Raw genomic sequence first — 19,268 nt, forward strand, 5'->3', positions numbered from 1 at the left:
GTCTTAAACCTTTCCTCTGGCTTGGTTTTCTTAGCTCCTTCTTAGCTCTGAGGAGGCAAAAACTTACCTGTGGGTCAATGACTTCAGCTTCCTGGGGACTAGGTTGACGTTCTTGGTGCCAAAGATGCTGAGTTATACCACCCACCATCACATCAATCAATGAGCCTTTTATTCCCACCTGGTTTAGACCTTCCTCTCCCCCTGCCTTGGAGTCCAGGGCTTACCAGGATTATTTATGGTATTTGTATCATAAATATTGGCAGGTAACACATTTATTGCAGGTAACACATTTTATTATGATTTTATTATATATTCTCTTTTCCTGGAGTTTTGCAAGTAAAGATTTCATAAGAACAAATTCTTTATTTGTCCTAAGTTCCACACTACAGAACCAGGTAATTGCTTGAAGCACAAGACTCAGTGACTCAATAAATACTTTACAAAAATAACGTAGTTTTTTCCCCTTTCTTAAAACATAAAAAAATTAGTTTTTTTTTTCTAAACATGAGTCCCCCTACTCTTTTTATATGTATTTACTGGGAATATATTGGTGGAGAAAAAAAATGTTACGATGGTATTAAAATAAAATAGATGAAATGAGGTTTATGTTCTTTTACCATTTATTTTGCTTGTTTTTCTTTGGAAAAGTGCTACTATTTTTACATCTGACCTTCCTGCAGCCTTCTGAACCTACTAAGACATGAGCAGAACGTCTCCTACTCTGAAGCCTTTCAGTAGAATTATAGCATTATGCTAATATTGGCCTTTTATTTTAAAGCCTATTTAAAACCAGTCATCAGATTTGTCCCTCAAATACCCATGTGCCCCCCACCCCCTATCCAATCTTAGGCAAGGGCATTTTGGAAGCTGAGACTCTAGCAAGGTCCCTCAGGACTAAAGACTATTTGTTTTTAGGTGGCCGTTTTCTTATTTTGACACACTTATGTTGAGTTATTTAGTTTTTCTTTTTTTAAATCATTACAAAATTCCCTTTCTCTCCCACCTCCGGAAGCCCCTGTCTGAACTCTCACAGAAGGGATTAAACAGTTTCACAACTCCAGCGAAAAAGTTTATGCTTAAGTCACATTCATATTAAATAAGTTATATATAAAAACTGCTCATAACGTTTACAACTCAGTCTTTTCCTCTTTGCTTCTCTAGAAAACATTGGATTGGGGTGTGAGTTGAATCTCACCCACTATGGCTTCCAGGTTCTTCTGGCTTCTTTGTCCTCATCCTCCTGCTGACATCGCCCCTTGGAGGAATTTCAAGGAGCTCTGTGGGCATTTCAGATGGCAAGGTGGCTTCAGATGGCAGTCACCTGGGGCTGGTGCACACCCCTAGTGTAATTTATGAAAAATACCCATGTGGTATATACAAATATACATGTATGCGGATAAGAGGGGCGCTGCCCAAGCGGTAGATCAGTGTAGTGCATTTGTGTCACAAATACCCGAGGTGGCATCTCCTTAATACTCCCTGGCCTCTTGGAACTGCTTAATGTAATCTTCATCCGAGGGGCTCTCTGTGCACTTCTGTCCATTGTTGGGAGGCCGGGCCTCGTTGTATCTGCTCCAGTCACCCTTGCAGATGATCCAGGGCAAGATGTCCACCTTGTAGTGGAGCTCAGCTGAGAACTCAGTGCTGATAAGGTTGGGCGTCCCAGCCCCTTTGCCCCTGGTGATGAGCTGCATGTTGTCGCCATAGCAACAGTGCTGGGCGGCCAGCGTGGTGCTCTCCAAGGACAGCATGGAGCGAATGCAGTACCGGGCCGTGGGCTTGTAGATCTCTAGCTTCTCTTTGGGCCCACTGGCGTCCTTCCAGCGGAAGTCCTTGCGCTTAATGCGGTCAAAGATGTCCGCCGTGCTGTAGGCCACCTCTGTAGGGTAGGAGCAGGGGCAGCTGGGCAGGTCATTGATCACCTTGTGCATGTACTTCTTTAAGAACTCACTTTTGCAGCTCATCCATCGCTCGCAGCTGTCCGTGTCTGAAAAAGACCAGGGAGAAACCCTCTCACTACATGCAAAAGGGGAAGCAGGTTAAGGCTGAGGTCAACTCCTGCCCTCCCAGGGGCAACCCCTGCAGCCCCCTGGAACCACCAGCCTTTGGTTGGCTTGCTCACCTCCCTTGAACTTGGGAACTTTATTCACAAGGCAACCCCTTCTCCACTGTATACTATGAAAAATTTTCAGACACATAGAAAAGTAGAATACATTTAAGCAGTGACTACCTATATGCCATCACCCAGATTTAACCACTACATTTGCTTCATCTTTTTTGTTTTTTTGAAAATATATATTATCCTTGAGTTTTAGTAGGCATCTGGGGGGGAAAAGGAGGATATGGGGATAACCACAACCCCCTTATCACCTATGACAAAATTAACAATAATTCAGAGGGCTATTTTGAATCTGCTCTTTAAATAAGTGGTGACAAGGTAAGGCAGAAAGTACCTCCAGGGGAATTTATAGGAACAAGTTTTTTTTGTGCCCCTCACTCACTGGTTTAAACTAGAGCCATGGCCTGATCTCTTAACCATGGGTACCGAACAGCGACGACCACTGCAAGCAAATCCATATAAGATGCCTCAAAGAGGAAGGGGCTGGCCCCTGCTTTTAGGGCACCTAACATTTAGGCCAGAGGCCACTGACCTGAAGAACCCACCCCTGGTGGTGTTCTATTTGGACCTTACAATATTAAAAAATATTGAATTAATTGCCAATGAATTAATAAATTATTGAATTAACTTAAGACTTAGGTGATTCTAGTTATTAATGTGGATTCCTGGTTTTATTTGAAAAACCTAAAGATATGTTTATGCTGGTCCTGCACTGCCCCAAGGGAACAGGCGTCATGAACAGGCAAACAGTGGCGAATGTTGCACAAACCAACGTTGAGCAGAAAAAATCTGCTGGGGTTGTCTGGGGGTGGGGAAACATTCAGCGTCACCAGAGCAGAGGTTATAGGGAATGAGTTTAGGCTTGTTTAGATGGCCCTGGGCAACTGCTGAAGGCTTCTGAGTGATAGCGAGCTATTAGCTAAGCTGTACAATAGGAAGATACATTCAGAGCTGATATCTGTCATAAGAGTCCAGGTGGGAAGGGAGGGGATGGAAGGGATCAAGAGTGGTCAGGGAGTTAGGGCTGCTGGGCCTTGGTGGGCTTGAGGGTAAAGGAGAAAAGACTTTAGGAGTGACTCCTCAGCTCTGACCCCAGGTGTCTGGGAGACTGGTGGTGTCCTAGGAGGGAATCAAGAGACTAGGACGGGGGTAGGGTTGGGAGGGGCAGTTTGGAGGAGGGTTCAGGCTTCTCTTCAGTGGAATGAAGAGGAGAGATATAGGGCATCTCTCAGGAGCTCAGAAAGGCCTGGCCTAAGATAAAGAGTGTGGGGTCTTGTGTTGGACTGCCTGGGATCTTCCCGCTCAACCGTTTGGTAGCTCATGACCTCGAGCACAATATTCTCCCTCACTGTGATTCAGCTTTCTCATCTCTACATTGGGGATGAAAATAATGCCTGTCTCATAAAGTGTGCTGAGGATTAAACTAGAACACAGGGAGTACCCAGCACGCACGGGACCGGGGTGCTGCCTGAGGGCATGTGCGAAGGCTCCATTCGGACCTGAGCTCTGAGACTCCACCCCTGTGGAGCCCCTGACTGAACAGTGTGAGAGCATGCAGGCCTCCTCCTGGGAAATGTGTGTCTGCAGAACCAGTGAGGGTCTCTTTCAGAGAGCACGGTCTTCAGAAACAAAGTTCAGTGAGGTGCTAGAAAGTGGCTTTGTTATTATCCTTTTAGTGTGGAAGGTCATCATAATTCATGTGCCTATAGAACATGCATTGACTTATTTGTATCAAACTTATGTAGATGTTCAGTGTGATGGGCATGCTCTAAATGCTTTGCAAATACTAACTCATTTAATTCTGCAATAACTCTATATGGCACTATTACATCAGACCATTTTACATATCAGATAACTGAGGCAGTACAAGGTTAATAAATGACCTTGTGCAAATCAAGCTTTGTCCCATCTCTGCTAGGCATCTTCTGTTTGGGGTTTTATATCCTCATTCCATGTTTTTTCTTGCTCTGGAAGGTTTTTCTTGCTCTGGAATCCTCAGTGGATTGCATCAACACACTCCTTGAGCCCTGACTTCTTTTTGGGTTGAGCCAAGGGGAGGACCTGGCCAGAGACCAGGGGAAGAGAGGAGAGCGAGGTCAAGGTATTTGTTCCCCTGTCTCCTCCCTTGCTACTGCAGGTTGGCTACATCCTTCTTTAGCAACAAGAGTGCTGTTGGTAACCCTCTCCACACGGCTGTGGATTGTGGTAGCCACTCCTTCCCCTGCTCCCTTCAGGCCAAGGGGCAGTAAGGGCTCCCCACTGCTCTGTACGGCCCCGTACATCCCCTTCTTGGTTTCCATTCTACCCTGCTCACACCTTTGCAAACAGACCCTCATCAAATGCTCTTCAATTATCTGTTCAGTGTGCCATGTTTGTTCGTGCCCAGAACCTGACTGATACCCAGTCCTACTTGTGTCTGTGAGTCCTCAGTCGTATCTCAGGTGTGACTTTGCACAACAGGACCCATCCTCCCAACAAAGCAAGCAGCTGCCTGTCCGTAGGGTGTGCAATATGGAGAGACCCGAGAAGCTCTCTGCCCCGCAAAGACAATCTTTGTTGCTCTACTATTTTATGTAAATGTCCCACATTTAGTCTCTAATTTTGGTGTCGGGGGAGTCAAACACATAGTGTTTGCAGAAGGCTCCTGCGAAAGGTAGCTTGTGTGTGTGTGAAAGACTGAGGTGGAACCCCCGGGTGACACAGAATTTCCACACTGCCTCCAGTTTGGCTGAGGAGACAGGGCAAAAGTGAAGAGGCTAAGAAAGACTTTCGGGGTGACACGAAGAAGTGTGACAGAAGGAGTCTCATCTTTCTGCAATAAAGAATTGTACCCCAAAGCATGTGAAGCTATTTTTAAAAAGGAAGCTTTCACCTCACACCTGAGTAGTCACTTTTTTTTTTAATTTTTTTAACGTTTATTTTTGAGACAGAGCATGAATGGGGAGGGTCAGAGAGAGAGGGAGACACAGAATCTGAAACAGGCTCCAGGCTCTGAGCAGTCAGCACAGAGCCTGACGCGGGGCTCGAACTCACGGACCGCAAGATCATGACCTGAGCCGAAGTCAGCTGCTTAACCGACTGAGCCACCCAGGCGCCCCCTGAGTAGTCACTTTTAATTTTGTCTGGTTCATGCTTATTGTGTTTGGTCTAGCACTTTCTGGCAGATGAGGAGCAGGGTATGCCGAAAGGTTACAAAAAAATTGATGGGGTAGAGAGAGGCAGGTATAATGCCGAGAAAGTTCCCTTTTTCTCTCCGTCCCTCCTTTTGCTGCAGAACTGAGATCAGCATTTCCTGACTTCTTGGGGACACTCAGTGAGGCCTGTGAGAAGAGACCCCATGCAGCCTGAGGCCCTACTGAGGCTGACTCTGTGCTCAGGGAGAGCAGTCCTGTCCCACTTCTTGCCACGGAAGCTGTGTAGCAAGCAAGGCAGACCCAGCCGGCTGCTCTGCTCAGGCTGGTCTGGGAGGCCCGGGACTGCTCTCTCCTGCTCGGACTGTATTCGGGTAGCAAGAAATGTGCTGGGAGAATTGGACCCCATAAGAGGAAAACAAAACACTTAAATGGATCCCGGGATGGGACGGCACTGCAAAAGCAAAAGGAATCACCAAAACATTAAATCAATATTTGAATAAAAAACCAAAAGGGGCGGGGGAGAAAACTCTCCTTACCAACTTCAAACAGCTTGGTGGCGTTAAACTCCTCGCTTCCTGCAAGCAGACTCACTTCGGTGGCAGCTGTCCTGAAGGTGTCTTCGATTCCTAGACACAGACAGGAGCTCATTTTTCCCTAGTTTTATGGAAAAATTACCCTCCAACCGCCCCCCCCCCCAGCAAATACAGAAACAAATACACCTGAACAAAGCTTTTTTGTATTCATGACCACTCCTGGGTAGGAACTTGCCAGTGGAGGAAACAGTAAAAAGCAGGTAGTAGAGCATAAAATATATTAAAACCCCAGATACCATTTGCAGCATGAAATCAGATCCAAATGTGCCTGAATTAGCTTTTTTTTTTTTTTTACCATATTTTTATTTTTTTAGAGAGAGTGCAGTGTAAGGGGGAGAGGGGCAGAGGGAGAGATAGAATCTTTTTTTTTTTTTTTGAGAGAGAGAGAGAGATGGAGCAAGTGAGCCAGGGGCAGAGGGAGAATTCCAGGAGAGGCAGAGGGAGATAGAGGGAGAGGGGGAGAGAGAGAGATAGAGAGAGAGAGAAGCGGGGCTTACCCCAAGCAGGATTTGTGTTTATCTAAAGCGGGGCTCGAGCTCACCTGATGTAGGACTTGAACTCACGAACCATGAGACCATGACCTAAGCCAAATTCATATGCTTAATGACTGAGCCACCCAGGTGCCCCTGAATGAGTCTTAAGGAACTCATTCACTAGGCCCAGGAATGGGGTTTGGGGCAGTGGGGGACACATGTCTGCAAGGCTGTCTGTCTGCTGGTGTCAGGGTGACAAACTGAACTAGAGGCAATGTTTAATATTTTGTCTAGTGGCCAATACCAGTTTTAAGGACTGACTGGGTTAAAATTATAACTAGTCTGGTGATGTTGGGGAAGCCTCTTTACCTTTGTATGCCTCAGCTTTTGCATCTGTAAAATGGAGAGAAAGAAGTGCCCCACCTCACAGAGCTGAATGCATTCAACAAATTATGTGTAAAGAAAGCACGGTAGTTAAGCGGTAACTGTTGGTTGAGTTTTCCCTGGTTGAGAAAACCAGTTTTCCCTGGTTGGTTGAGAGTAGCTCATTTTGAGGATGTCGCAGTCCACAACTAAAGACCAGATACCTCAAATTCTAGGACTTTCAGCATTGACAACGATGCTTCAAAGAGAATACTCCGACCTTGTCAATACTTGCTCTGAGGGACTGAACTCAGCTTGCCTAATACTTCTTGGTTCCTCTTTCATCCCCAAACTACCATTCCCATCCAGGCTTCCCTTACGGACAGGAGTCCTGTGCTAGCTGAGGCATCCAAGGAGGCTGGAGTGGTGGAGAGCCTTGGCTGCCTGCTAGGTGTGACTTGATTTCCTTTAAGGGGCTCTCTCTGACTTTATGTGAGGCCCCTTGAACTTATTTGTAGGGTTGACTTAGGGGACAAACTTTTACAGGGTAATCACTGCGAGGCTGGGGAGATTGCCTGCCCCACGACTCCTTCCAGTAAGGCTGAGAATCAACAAACCAAATAAAGAAAAAGATCCTGTAAAAAAAAAAAAAATCCTTCATGAAGCCCTGAAAACCTGGAAGGCCGAGGAACAGAGAGGCAGAAAGGATGGAAGGAGGGCAAGATCAGATGAGAAGAAAATGTATGAACAGTGCTGCTGGGCATGCTGCTCTTGGTGGTGAGAGAAAATGAGAAGGAAACATTCAAAATGGTGGCAGAGAAACATTCACAATGGTGGTCACCAGGTAGTAGACTTGGATCCGGATGCCAGCCTGCGAAAAGAAATAACAGGCAAGCCCCCAAGCCCTGACAGTAAATGCCATCTGTATCCATGACTGGCTGAGCCCCATATCCTTCCTCCTGGTGGCAGTGGAATAGTTTAATGGTTAAGAACATGGACTCTGGAACCAGACTGCCTGGATTCACATTCAAGATTGATCACTTGCTGCTTGTGTGACTCGTACAAGTTAATCCCACGCCTGTTTCCACAGCTGTCAAGTGGGTACAATAGTAAATACTTATTTCATGAGGCTATTGCAAGGATTAAATGAAATAATGCCCCAAAAGATCTGAGAAATTGGCTTGATATTTAAGTCCTCAAACAATCCTATTCTTCATGATCTTCATTACATTTTGTTTTCCTTCTTCACCATCCTCGCTTTATCTTCATCTTCGCCTTTGTTTTCTTGTTTTATCTCATCTCCATCATCATCATCTTCTTCATACTGTCCTTCTCTCCCTTCTTCCTTTTCTTCATGTATTTCTCCTCTTCCCCCTTCTCATGTTATTATTATTTATTGGTATATTTTGTACCCACCTAAATCCCATCACACCAGACTTCCAACTCAGCTTCATTACAGTGAGCATAGGAAAGATCGGGAAGAGCATCTTGATGGTTGCTCCATTTTCTGAAATCCACCTGCATGGCTGACATGGAGCCCAAGCTGCCGCTTGTTAAACATCAGCCCCATTTTCTACACATGCCCCTTTGCTAACAGACACATGTCCAGTCTGATCCTTCCTCTCTCCCCTCAGAAACCCCTTTGCTCTTTCACTTCTTTTCTGTTTCAGATCTCAGCCTTATGGTCTGACAACCAAGTTTCTAGGAGTAGGAAAAGGAAGTCTGGGGGTGCAGGGATCTAGTTTTCTGCCTCTGATAGTCATCTTTCAGATGAAGCCATTTGGAATGTACAGTTCCTTGGAAGAACCTGAGATATTATTTGAAGCTGGCATTCTACCTGGCAACGGGAACGCAAAAGTAAATGTAAAACTGCAGATCAGGATCTGGTAAATTTTTTTTGTAAAGGGGCAGAGAGTAAATGTTTTAGGCTTTGTGAGTCACATGTAGTCTTGGTTGCATATTTCTTCCCCCACCCCTACTCACACTCCTCTCCCTCCATTTCCTCCTCCTCTTTCTTCTCCTCCTTCTCCCCTGCCTTCTTCTTGACCCTTTAAAAATGTGTAGGCCATATAAAAACAGGCCACATTTTGACACCCAACTGCCACAGACAGTCACAATTATTCTTTTACCCCCAGTGGCGTCTCTCCAATTGCAATTAGTTTAGTTTTTAAAACACTGACAATGCAGTTTAAAGGGATAATTAACTGCCAGGTTTCCTCCGTCTCCTCCCTTGGAGGCTTCAGCAACTCTCACACATCACCGACAGGGCTACCTGCATGGTTCTCCTGTATGTGGCTGTCAATCCACTCATCCTGGCTTCCTTATCAGACCACAAATGTCTGTCTGCGTCTCTTCAAGGCACAACAAATCCCACATCAAAGTCTCAAGTTAAACAGAATCCCCCCTTTAAATTAAACAAGTACACTGTGGCATTGCATTCTAGGTCATGGCTATAGCGATTGTGCATAAGGTTCAGAAAACCCATTTTTTCATCCATTCAGCTCATTATGCTTGTGTTAGCTCTTGTTGTTTCAGCCTGGTCAGAATTCTTACTAGGGAAATGGTTGTCTTTTAGAAAGTCACTTTCTCTAAGGCTTGAAAATAAGTTAAAAACTTCCCCCCGAACTTGGAGCCACTCCCCTGTGTATACCAACCTGGGCAGTTTGGACGATCACATGTCCTAGATTCTGTTGCGGTACATGCGTAGCCACAAGACCTAGTCCGTTTCTGGTTGCCATTCCCACAGGTGACACTGCAGACAGACCAGAGACTCCAGTCGCCCTCACCATCTGTGGAATCTGGAAGGGAGCCAGGGATACGGTCACCAGCCTCGCCCAAGGAGTCCCCAAATCCCTCTTGTCAAGCAGCCTGCCAGTTGTCTTCTTCCATCGTTCTCACTGTTGGAGAGGACTAGATGCCAGCTGGAGGCAAAAGGCTTATGGCTCCAGGGTTCATTCTAGGGATTAGCTTCATGAGAGCAGGACTCTGTCTGAGGTTTTGAGCACTGTGGTGGTCAGCACACAGCCAGGGCCTGACTCCTAGAAGGTGCCCGGTCAGTGCTTATTGAGAATGCCTGCATTTGTAGAGTATGGGATCATGGATACTATGGTAGGTAGTTTTCAAAGATGGCCACCATCAATCCTTTCCCTCCTATTACATACGAGAGAGAGAGAGAGAGAGAGAGAGAGAGAGAGAGAGATTGAGAGAGAGTGTTTATTTCCCCTTCTTTAAAATCTGAGCTGACTTTGGCCTTAAGAGGGCCTGGCAGCTTCTGACTTTTGCTCTAGGCAATCCAGTCACTGTGAAAGAAACTGAGGCTAAACTTGTGAATTGTGGGGCACCGCATGGAGATGGAGGAGGCACATGAGGGGCTGCAAGGCACACACATATGAGTGAAGCCTTGTTGAACCTTCCAGCCCTTCCCAGTGGACAGACGACCACAGTGGATGCTTAGGAGCACACCAACTGCCTAGTGGGGCCCTGCATGAACTCCTGAGCCACAGAATCATGATAAATAATAAACTGCTGGTTTTTTGTTTGTGTTTTGTTTAAAATTTTTATTTTAGAGAGAGTGAGAGTGCAAGTGGGGGAGAGGGGCAGAGGGAGAGAGAGAGAGAAAGAGAGGGAAAATCTTAAGCAGGCTCCATGCTCAGCTCAGAGTCTGATATGGGGCTTGATCTCATTACCCTGGGATCATGACCTGAGTCGAAATCACGAGTTGGATGATCAACTGACTGAGCCACCCAGGCACCCCTAAAACCATTGTTGTTTTGGGATGGTTTGTTATACAGCAGTAGATAACTGCTACATAAAGGTAGAGCTAGAAATGATCCTTTGAGGTCATCACTCAATATCTATCCAATGAATATTTATTGAGCCCCTATTATATGCCAGGCATGATTCTAGTTATGTGGGAAATATCATTAAATAAAACTTTCAAAGATTTTTTTTCCTGGTGGAACTAATATTTTAGTAAGAAGAGTCAGGCAATAATCAATAAAAATGAGTAAGTTATACAGTGTATTAGAAGTCAATAAATGATAAGGAAAAAAGGAGTAGACCAAACTGGGGGGTGGGGGTGCTGAGAACGTGAGTGGTGTGAGGAAGGTTGGTATGTTATCAAGATGAAGTTCCTCTTTTTTTTTTTTAATTTTTTTTTTCAACGTTTATTTATTTTTGGGACAGAGAGAGACAGAGCATGAACGGGGGAGGGGCAGAGAGAGAGGGAGACACAGAATCGGAAACAGGCTCCAGGCTCTGGGCCATCAGCCCGCGAGATCGTGACCTGGCTGAAGTCGGACGCTCAACCGACTGCACCACCCAGGCGCCCCTGAAGTTCCTCTTTTAAAAGTAAAGAAACCAAGTCCTGGAGGGACTGGGGAACTTACCCAACGTCATAAGGGTAACAAAGAGGAAAGCTTGGGCCCTAGTGCTAAGCCCTTGGTCTGCACAGCATGATCCCCTCTGAAGCATCTTCACTCTGTAATACTTTCTCCTGGTTTATCCAGATCTTCCTACGGCCTTGGGGCTGCCTCCAATGCCAAACTTGGAGCTACAGGCATGTGCTTTGCAGGGAAGGGGCCCTCTCTCTTCATAACAGGTCGCGGTGATTGTTATGATGTAGGCCTATCAGGAATGTAGTCCACACATGTTTCTACCTGCAGGATGGGCCCTGTGCCAGCCTCCCAGGCTGCTGTTTGCATGGCATCCACTCTGAACACTCCTCAGGCAAACACAGGGCTGCCGAGTCTCCTCAGCCCATTAAACGGAGTTGGAGAGGGGGGTGTCGTTCATGGTTGTGTCCTCTTCCCTAACCCAGAGCAGAGAGTTTGACCACACCTTGCCTGCCCCAAGGGCCCCCATCCATTTCTTCTCTCTCCCCAAAAAGGAATCTTTTTGTATTTTGATTATCTTCTAAGAAATGGTTTTCCAGCAACACGGCCGAACAGGTGTTTGAAACTACTGTCTCGTGTGAAGGAGTTGGGCCCATTTCCCCAGTGTCAGCCTCTCCATCTCTCTTATCTCTTACTAGGCATCAACAGTAGAATTAGAGAGACAAGTTGCTTCCAGAGGGCGAAACCACCTCAGTAAGGGTGGTTGCTGCTCCCTCCAAGACCTCTGTGGTCTGGTATCTCTTGGTAATCTCCCCCCGAGAACACCAGAGAAATCATGAGATCACACTCTGGTCAGTGGGAACATCCAGGTGCAGTGGGTTATAGGCACACACTAACACACTGAACCACATCCGACATGTACCACCAAGACCAGATTTGTTGAAGGGAACAACGACAACAAAAGTCACAAGTAAAGATCGTAATGTCATTAGACTCATAAAGGGGACGGTGGGCAAGTCAGAGAAAGCTTACTAAATCAGATAAGTAGAGTTTATGTCATGGATATGCTAGGTACATAATCCAGTGATGCCAAGTGGTGTAGCTGTTTTGCTCAGCCGAAGCAATGGGACCTCAACCATCTAGATCTCCTACAGCCTTTCCTTCCTGTTGCAGTAAAATGGAGAGACATTTTGGAAAATATCTTTGACCTTTAAGATTCTAACATTAAGCCCGCCATGAGGCTTATATTGGAATCTTTGTACAAGGTAATTTCTGGTCTTGGTTTCTTGGATCTAAATTATTGAATGTTAATACTGTGTTGGATATGTGAAAAATGACTTCCATCATTCCTTTCCCCATATCTGCTCTTTGGTTACTCTCTCCTGCCCACCCCAGCCTGGGCCATGTGACTTGCTTTGGCCAATGGGAAAATAGCAAACATGATGCAAACAGAGGCAGGAAAAGTGTTCGTGGATTAGGGTTTGCTCTCTTGACACAGAGAACTCTTCCATCACTATGTGAAGAGCCTGGGCTGGCAACCTGGGGGGTAAGGGACCAGTTAGAGAGAGGCCCCAACCACCCCAGCATGCCCAGCTATTCAGCTGGGGCCCCATCATTGAGTAAAGCCATCCTAGACTATCCAGCCCCAGCCAAGCCAGCCCAGAGCTGAATAAGAGTTCAGGCAAAGTTCAGACTCTTTTCTTTTTTCTTTTTTTAAAATGTTTATTTTTGAGAGACACAGAGAGGCAGAGAGAGAGCATGGGCAGAGGAGGGGCAGAGAGAGAGGGAGATAGAGAATCCCAAGTAGGTCCCATGCTGTCAGCGCTGAGCTGGATATGGGGCTTTGAACTCATGACCTGAACCCAAACCAAGAGTTGGACGCTTAACCGACTGAGCCACCCAGACACCCCAAAACTGTAGATTCTTAAGAAAGAACCCATTTGTTCTTTTAAGACACTAAATTTAGGGGGTGGTTTCTTAAGCAGTAAAAGTTACCTGTTACAAATACACCATAAAATTCTCCCTAAAATATGCTCTCTAGATGGCTAGCAGAGTCTGGAACAATGAAGGGTTTATTATCCCAATAAGTGGCTCTCTTCATGTTATTATTTTTTTGTTTTTTTTAAAGCATAAAGAGAGAGAGAGAGAGAGAGAAAATGAGCAGGGGAGGGCCAGAGAGAAAGGGGGACAGAGGATCTGACACAGGCTCTGTGCTGACAGCAAAGAGCCTGACGTGGGGCTCGAACTCAGGAGCTGAGTTCAGATCATGACCTGATCTGAAGTCAGACAACCAACTGAGCCACAAAAGCGCCTCTTCATGTTTTTATTTTAAATGCTCACAAAGCCACTGATTTTTCCAATTTTTCAAAACATGGTCCCCCAAATCAGAAACAGAAAATCTCCATACCCATGTGGCTAATCATTTCTATTAGGTTAGCAATGAAATGAAGCCACCTCCCAGGGCAAAGCGTGTATGTCCACTCACCACCCTGCAGGCTCCATAGCATACTGTCCCAGATAAATGTCCCAGCAAAGACCCTCCTCTTGGGTAATCTCTATTTGTTTAATGCATGCAAAGGACAGAATGCTTTGAGGGCAGTATTCCTTTCTGCTATAGCAAAACAAGCCTGTTGTCATGTGCTCACCTGCCAGGGAGCATCGCTCAGAGCAGAAAATGAATATGAACAACAGTAACCACTAAGATGACAACAATGACAGTAAAAGACAGTCCCTGTGACATCAAAGAGTTCAATGAAGGAAGAAAACAATCCACAGGGTACTGGGCTGAGAGCTGGGTCTCAATCATGTCATTTGAAATTTTAAAGTAGTGATTAAGCAGTTTCAGGTCACTAGAGTTCTGTGGGACAGTTATAGTATCTGGGCAACTGGAGTGATTTGGGTCTTGACTTGGTCACTGGCAAGCCTCCACCACTAATCCTAGATGAGAGTGGCTACCAATTATTGAGGGCCTGCTTTAACCAGCTTCTCTGTCTAAATACACTGATTAAACTCCTATAATAACCCTGTAAGGTAGGTAGAAACTTCCTCCTTTTATGGATAAAGAAACTGAGGCTCAGAGAGGTTAAGGGTCTTGCCTAAGGACACACAGCTCAAGCCTGGCAGATCTGGGATTAGATGTGAGGTCTCTGTGGCGGCATGCTGTTCTATATCCTGGTACTCCTGCAGCTTTAATTCTGGCCCATGTTGGCCTCTCTTTTTTAAGACACCCACTTATGTGGCCATAATTCAACATTACAAAGAAAAAGCCTCAACAAAAATCACTGTGAAATCTATTAAAATAGGACCATGACCAGTCAGAGAATTGCAAAGAACTGAGTCCCAACCCAGGTTTACAGTAAGCGATGCCTATCTGATTTCATTATATGGTTGATTCAGAACAATTTTGGCAATGGTATTCTACTATTTGACAGAAAAATATTTACTCGGATTCTTTCTTGGTCCTTGATGATACCTTAAGTGTCTACACAGAAGGTATTTAAAATGCAGCATCTCAAATTGAGTTCAAAATTGAGCCAACCCGTGGTCACATCATATGTTTCCACAATCGCAACTTAGGTGTAACTAACTCCCATTGTGTATTTTAGAATTTATTCTAAAGATGCCATTACATTCTATTTTTTTTACACCAACATTTTTTTGAAGAACTCTTTGGCCACAAGCATTTAAATTATTACGAAAGATCCTCCCTTCAAAAATCTGAGATCAACTTCCAACACAAAGGCCAGTTCCTGTGGTGATTTTCACACATACTTAGGCACAGTGAGTCTTGCTGCTTTGCCACCGCAGGAACCTCGCCATCCTGGGCCATGTGTTCATTCCCTCTGTCCTTCACCACACACATCATAGGGATAAATACTTAGACATTGTTTAGTAGTTTCTTATTGATTGAAATAAAGAGCATTCAGCTCATCCAATGCTGTGTGGAATTCTGGAAATCACACATTCCTTGTGAGCCCGTCAGGGAAGTAAGTAATCATTCATTCATTCTGCACGCTACTGAGCATTTACAACATGCTCAGAGTCTTGCTAGTCAAAGTGTGGTCTGAGCACTGTCAGCTTCATCTATGGCATCAGACGCTGCATTTTAAAAGACCTCAGGTTAGGGGTGCCTGAGTGGCTCAGTCAGTTAAGTGTCCGACTTCAGCTGAGGTCATGATCTCATGGTTAGTGGGTTCAAGCCCCATATCGGGCTCTGCGTTGACAGCTCAGGGCCTGGAGCCTGCTTTGGATTCTGTTATCTCCCTCTCTCTCTGCCCCTCCCCTGCTTGTGTTCGTTCTCTCTCTCTCTTTCTCTCAAAAATAAATAAATAAATAAATAAACAAACAAACAAACATTAAAATAAAAGACCTCCAGGCTATTTGTGTGCACACTGAAATCCAAGAAGCACTCCGTTAGGGATATTTTAAGGGACGAGATTTTCTTTATAAAGTAGCAATCCTGATATCTGCTCTAAGGATGAGGAAGTTACCAAGAGATAGTCCAAACCCATGAAAGATGGGGGTTTCCCATGGCCCAGGGATGCTGTGAGATCCAGATGTGGGATACTGCACAGGTATTCTAGGCCTAGAGAGCTGGGGTGAAGGTGACAGAGGCAACCACAGGAACTGTCCTAGTAGAAGCAAATTCTATCTTCAAGATTGAAATGGACGATGTTCTTAATGTTCATGAATTTGGTAGAGTGTATTCTGTAAGAGCTTTAGATGCAAAAGTTGTTTCTAGTGGTGGTCTTCAACTTCGATGAGCATGAGAATCACCTGCTGATCTTGGCTGAGAAAAGAAAGAAACAAAAAAGCAAAGAAAGACCAACTCCAGGTCTCACTCCTGGACACTCTACTTCAGCAGAAGGACAGCAGCATCTCTCAAACTAGGCTGCACACCAGAGTCACTCATGGAGCTTTGAAAAACTAATGCTTAGGCCTCAACCCAAGAGATCCCAATATAACTGGTCAGAAGATAAGTCTCAGCATCGGGACTTTAAAAAATTGCTCGGGTGAGTATAATGAGCAACCAAGGCTGAGAACCATTGCTCTGGGATAGTGGTGCTCAGTGCACCAGAACCTCCGGAAGGCCCGTTCAAACACAGATTTTGGGGACCCCACTCCAGAGTGTCTTATTCAATAGGCCTGGGGTTGGGGCCTGAAGATCTGCATTCCCATCACAGTCTCAGGTGATGTTGATGCAGCCGATTTGGGGTTTACACTTTGAGGAATGTTGGTATAGAGAGAGACGGGGCTGGGAGCAGGATTGGCATTTTATTTTCATTTTTTTTAATGTAATATTTTTGAGAGAGACAGTGTGAGCAAGGGAGGGGCAGAGAGAGAGGGGAAGACACGAATCTGAAACAGGTCCCAGGCTCCTAGCTGTCAGCACAGAGCCCAACATGGGGCTTGAACTCTGAAAGGCGAGATCATGACCTGAGACAAAGTCAGGCACCAAACCGACTGAGCCACCCAGGTGCCCCAAGGATGGGCATTTTTAAACATGCAACCAAGGGATTCTGATGTGGAGGGTCTGAGCTCCATTCTTTGAAACAATGTTCTGTATGTGCTGAGCAAACAGCTTAAGCCAAAAACCAGTGGTGACATGTCAGACTGGCACCCAGGGATCCTCTGTGTTTCTCTTGCTCAACACCATGGGACTTTTCCCCCCATTTATATCTTCTAATCTAAGCATCCATTTCTATTGTCCTAAAGGATGTGCTATGTTTTATTCCCTAGAGAGGCAGAATAACACAGTGGTTAAGAGAACAGATGCTGGACTCGGACCGCCTGAGATGAATCCTAGGTCTTGACCCTTCAAGTCAAATTGTTTAACTTCTCTAGCCTTCAGTTTTTCCATCTGTAAAATGGGGTATCTGCCTCAAATTGCTGATTAAATAAGCTAATATATGTGAGATGCCATGAAGTGGAACTGGTGCATGGGGAGTGCTATATAAACGTTGATGATTATTCCCAGTCCTTTCTCTTAGAAACAGATAAATTGGACTTCTTCCAGAAAAGGGGGAAGGTTTGAGAAGCCTCCTGGCTGGCAAGAATATGGGAGTTCTCTTTCTGCTACCCTAGTATTTGATGTGTATCTCTACCATGACACTGTTTTCCTCTCTCACTTAACTTTTCTCCCTTATCCACAGACGGTGAGATCCTCATTAGGGAAGACCCATGTCTTTCTAACTTTTGGATTCCCAGAGCCTAGCATGGTGGCAGACACAATGCATGATCTTCAGAAAAGGTCTTCCTGCTTTGGAAGTTGCCTGCTATCATCTATTAGCAGCAGAAATGACTCTCCAATATACAACTGGTCTTCCTACTGAGAAATGGGGGTAAGGGTGAGAAGGCAATGGTGTGAGACAAATCATCCCCATTGCATAGCATTTGTTCCTAAGGCTGTGGATGGTGAAGCCACAAGAACACTGTCACGATGGGTGAATTTGTAAGATATCAGATATTCTCATAACATGAGGCAGACTGCCTGATTCCCCACAAAGCCTTGCCAGGTCTGTTTCATTTCCTCTTTTTGCACACATGAGATGTGTTTCCCAGCTTTCCTTGAATTATGTGGGCCATATGACTACATGTCACCAACAGAATGTGGTGTGGTGGTGTGCTAAGCAGATGTGATGTGTATCATCTCCAGGCTGAGGGGTTAAGATCATGGGTGCCTTTTCTAGGCTCCCCTGTCCCCTTGGCTACCAGCCAAGGAGCATAACTCAGGTCCTGATGGTTTGCCGAGCTCCAACATGGAAGAAGCCTGGATCCCTGAATGTCTGAGTGGAGCTGAATTTCCCCCACTGTCTCCCACTCCGACTCAAGTGAACCATGATTTTTATTATTTAAATCACTGAATTTGTAAGTTGTTTGTTACCCCACTTCTCCTACTCTAAAAACATGGGAAACTAGAAATCCCAACTTGGGGTCTTCACATGTATTCGTGGGGGAGCCTTACTTTGACAACCTGTGAAGCACATGTTCATGTGGATTCCCAAGGGCTGCTCCACTGCCAATGTCAAACATAACATGGTTGCCTGGTCAACAAAGGCAACTGGACACATCTCTTTTTACTAAATTGATTTTTAGTATGAATTTTTCAGTAAAATATGCAAGGAAGTTAATTTGGTGCTATCTTCACTTTTAGAAATAAAACTTTTTTGGGAAAAAAAGCAGAATGTCAAAGATCCGTAACTAAAAAAAAAAAAAAAAAAATTCTCTCCTAGGATAATTGGTATGATTTAAAAATTATAGGCTTTCCGGAAAAATGTGGCTGCTGGTGCCTCCTTGGGGCTTCTGTGGAACAAAGTCTTTATGAAGACCAAAAACCACATACTGTAAACTGGGTTTTGCTTGGCTCCGTGTCCATTAGGCCTCATCATCTTCATTTATTCTCCCCATCAATTTTAGATCGCTGGGTGGTAAACTCACCATATTCTGGCTGGTCTTTGGTTTCAAAAGTCCGGTGGCCTGGGGCTGGACGGTCCCACCCCCTGGGGGGGTTGAGGAAGTTGCTGTCGTCTGAGGTACTGTCGTACTTATAGTCTTGGTCCCCGCTGTTGGCCCTCGTCAGGGACAAGGACCTCTGCCACCAGGCCCTCCAGTCAGGGGACGGGACTGACCAGCTGGGCTTATTCTCTGGATGCTGATCTTTATCTGCTTCAGAGTCAGGACCATCCACCACCTCTATGGTGACCTGAAGAATTCAGAACAGGGCAGAGTCAATGAGGAGTTGATAGTCTCCAAACTAGGTACCCTCAGAAGAAAGTCTAAGAGAGTAGAGGGAAATGATGGCTGTGTCCCTCATGGAGGAAAGCTGAGACCACATGGCAATACAAAATGGAAAACACCCAGGAATGGCCCAAATGAACCACATGACCAGACAGAACTGATGTACATGGGCTTCAGGTTGTGAGGAGACAGTTCATCACTAGGGTTCTTGATTTTCTGATGACTACATTGCTGGGAAGTCTTTAATTCAAGAAGTAAACATGTACTATATGTGTTTCTAAGGTGACACAAGAATAATTATAATAAAACCAAACACTTCTTGAGTACTTAATCTGTAACCAGGCACTGTTTTACGTATTCTACATATATTAATTTATTTAATCCTCATAATAACCGAATAAAGTTGGTACTACTGATTGGCCCCTATGGTTGACTGTCTGAAAAGATGGCCTCAGCAATTCATCCCATCTTTGTATTAAGAAGTGGAGGTTATTTCCTCTCCCTTTTATTCTGGC

The 19,268-nt window shown here is 45.2% G+C and overlaps 1 protein-coding gene across 1 annotated transcript in view; it reads right to left on the reverse strand.

Annotated features, from left to right (window-relative positions):
- Positions 1–271: 271 nt before the first annotated feature.
- The window catches only part of ISM1 (isthmin 1), a 73,414-nt gene continuing 54,417 nt past the window's right edge, over positions 272–19,268 (reverse strand). Inside the window, exons 3-6 of the mRNA XM_025932443.2 lie at positions 18,454–18,718; positions 9,337–9,480; positions 5,790–5,879; positions 272–1,987 (exon numbers count right to left, since the gene is read on the reverse strand). Of these exons, the coding sequence (XP_025788228.2) occupies positions 1,470–1,987; positions 5,790–5,879; positions 9,337–9,480; positions 18,454–18,718 (1,017 nt within the window). The 3' untranslated portion in view covers positions 272–1,469. The remainder of the gene's footprint in view (positions 1,988–5,789; positions 5,880–9,336; positions 9,481–18,453; positions 18,719–19,268) is intronic.

This window comes from Puma concolor, chromosome A3 (genome assembly GCF_028749965.1).
Source record: "Puma concolor isolate L17-30 chromosome A3, mPumCon1.1.hap2, whole genome shotgun sequence".
NCBI lineage: Eukaryota > Metazoa > Chordata > Mammalia > Carnivora > Felidae > Puma > Puma concolor.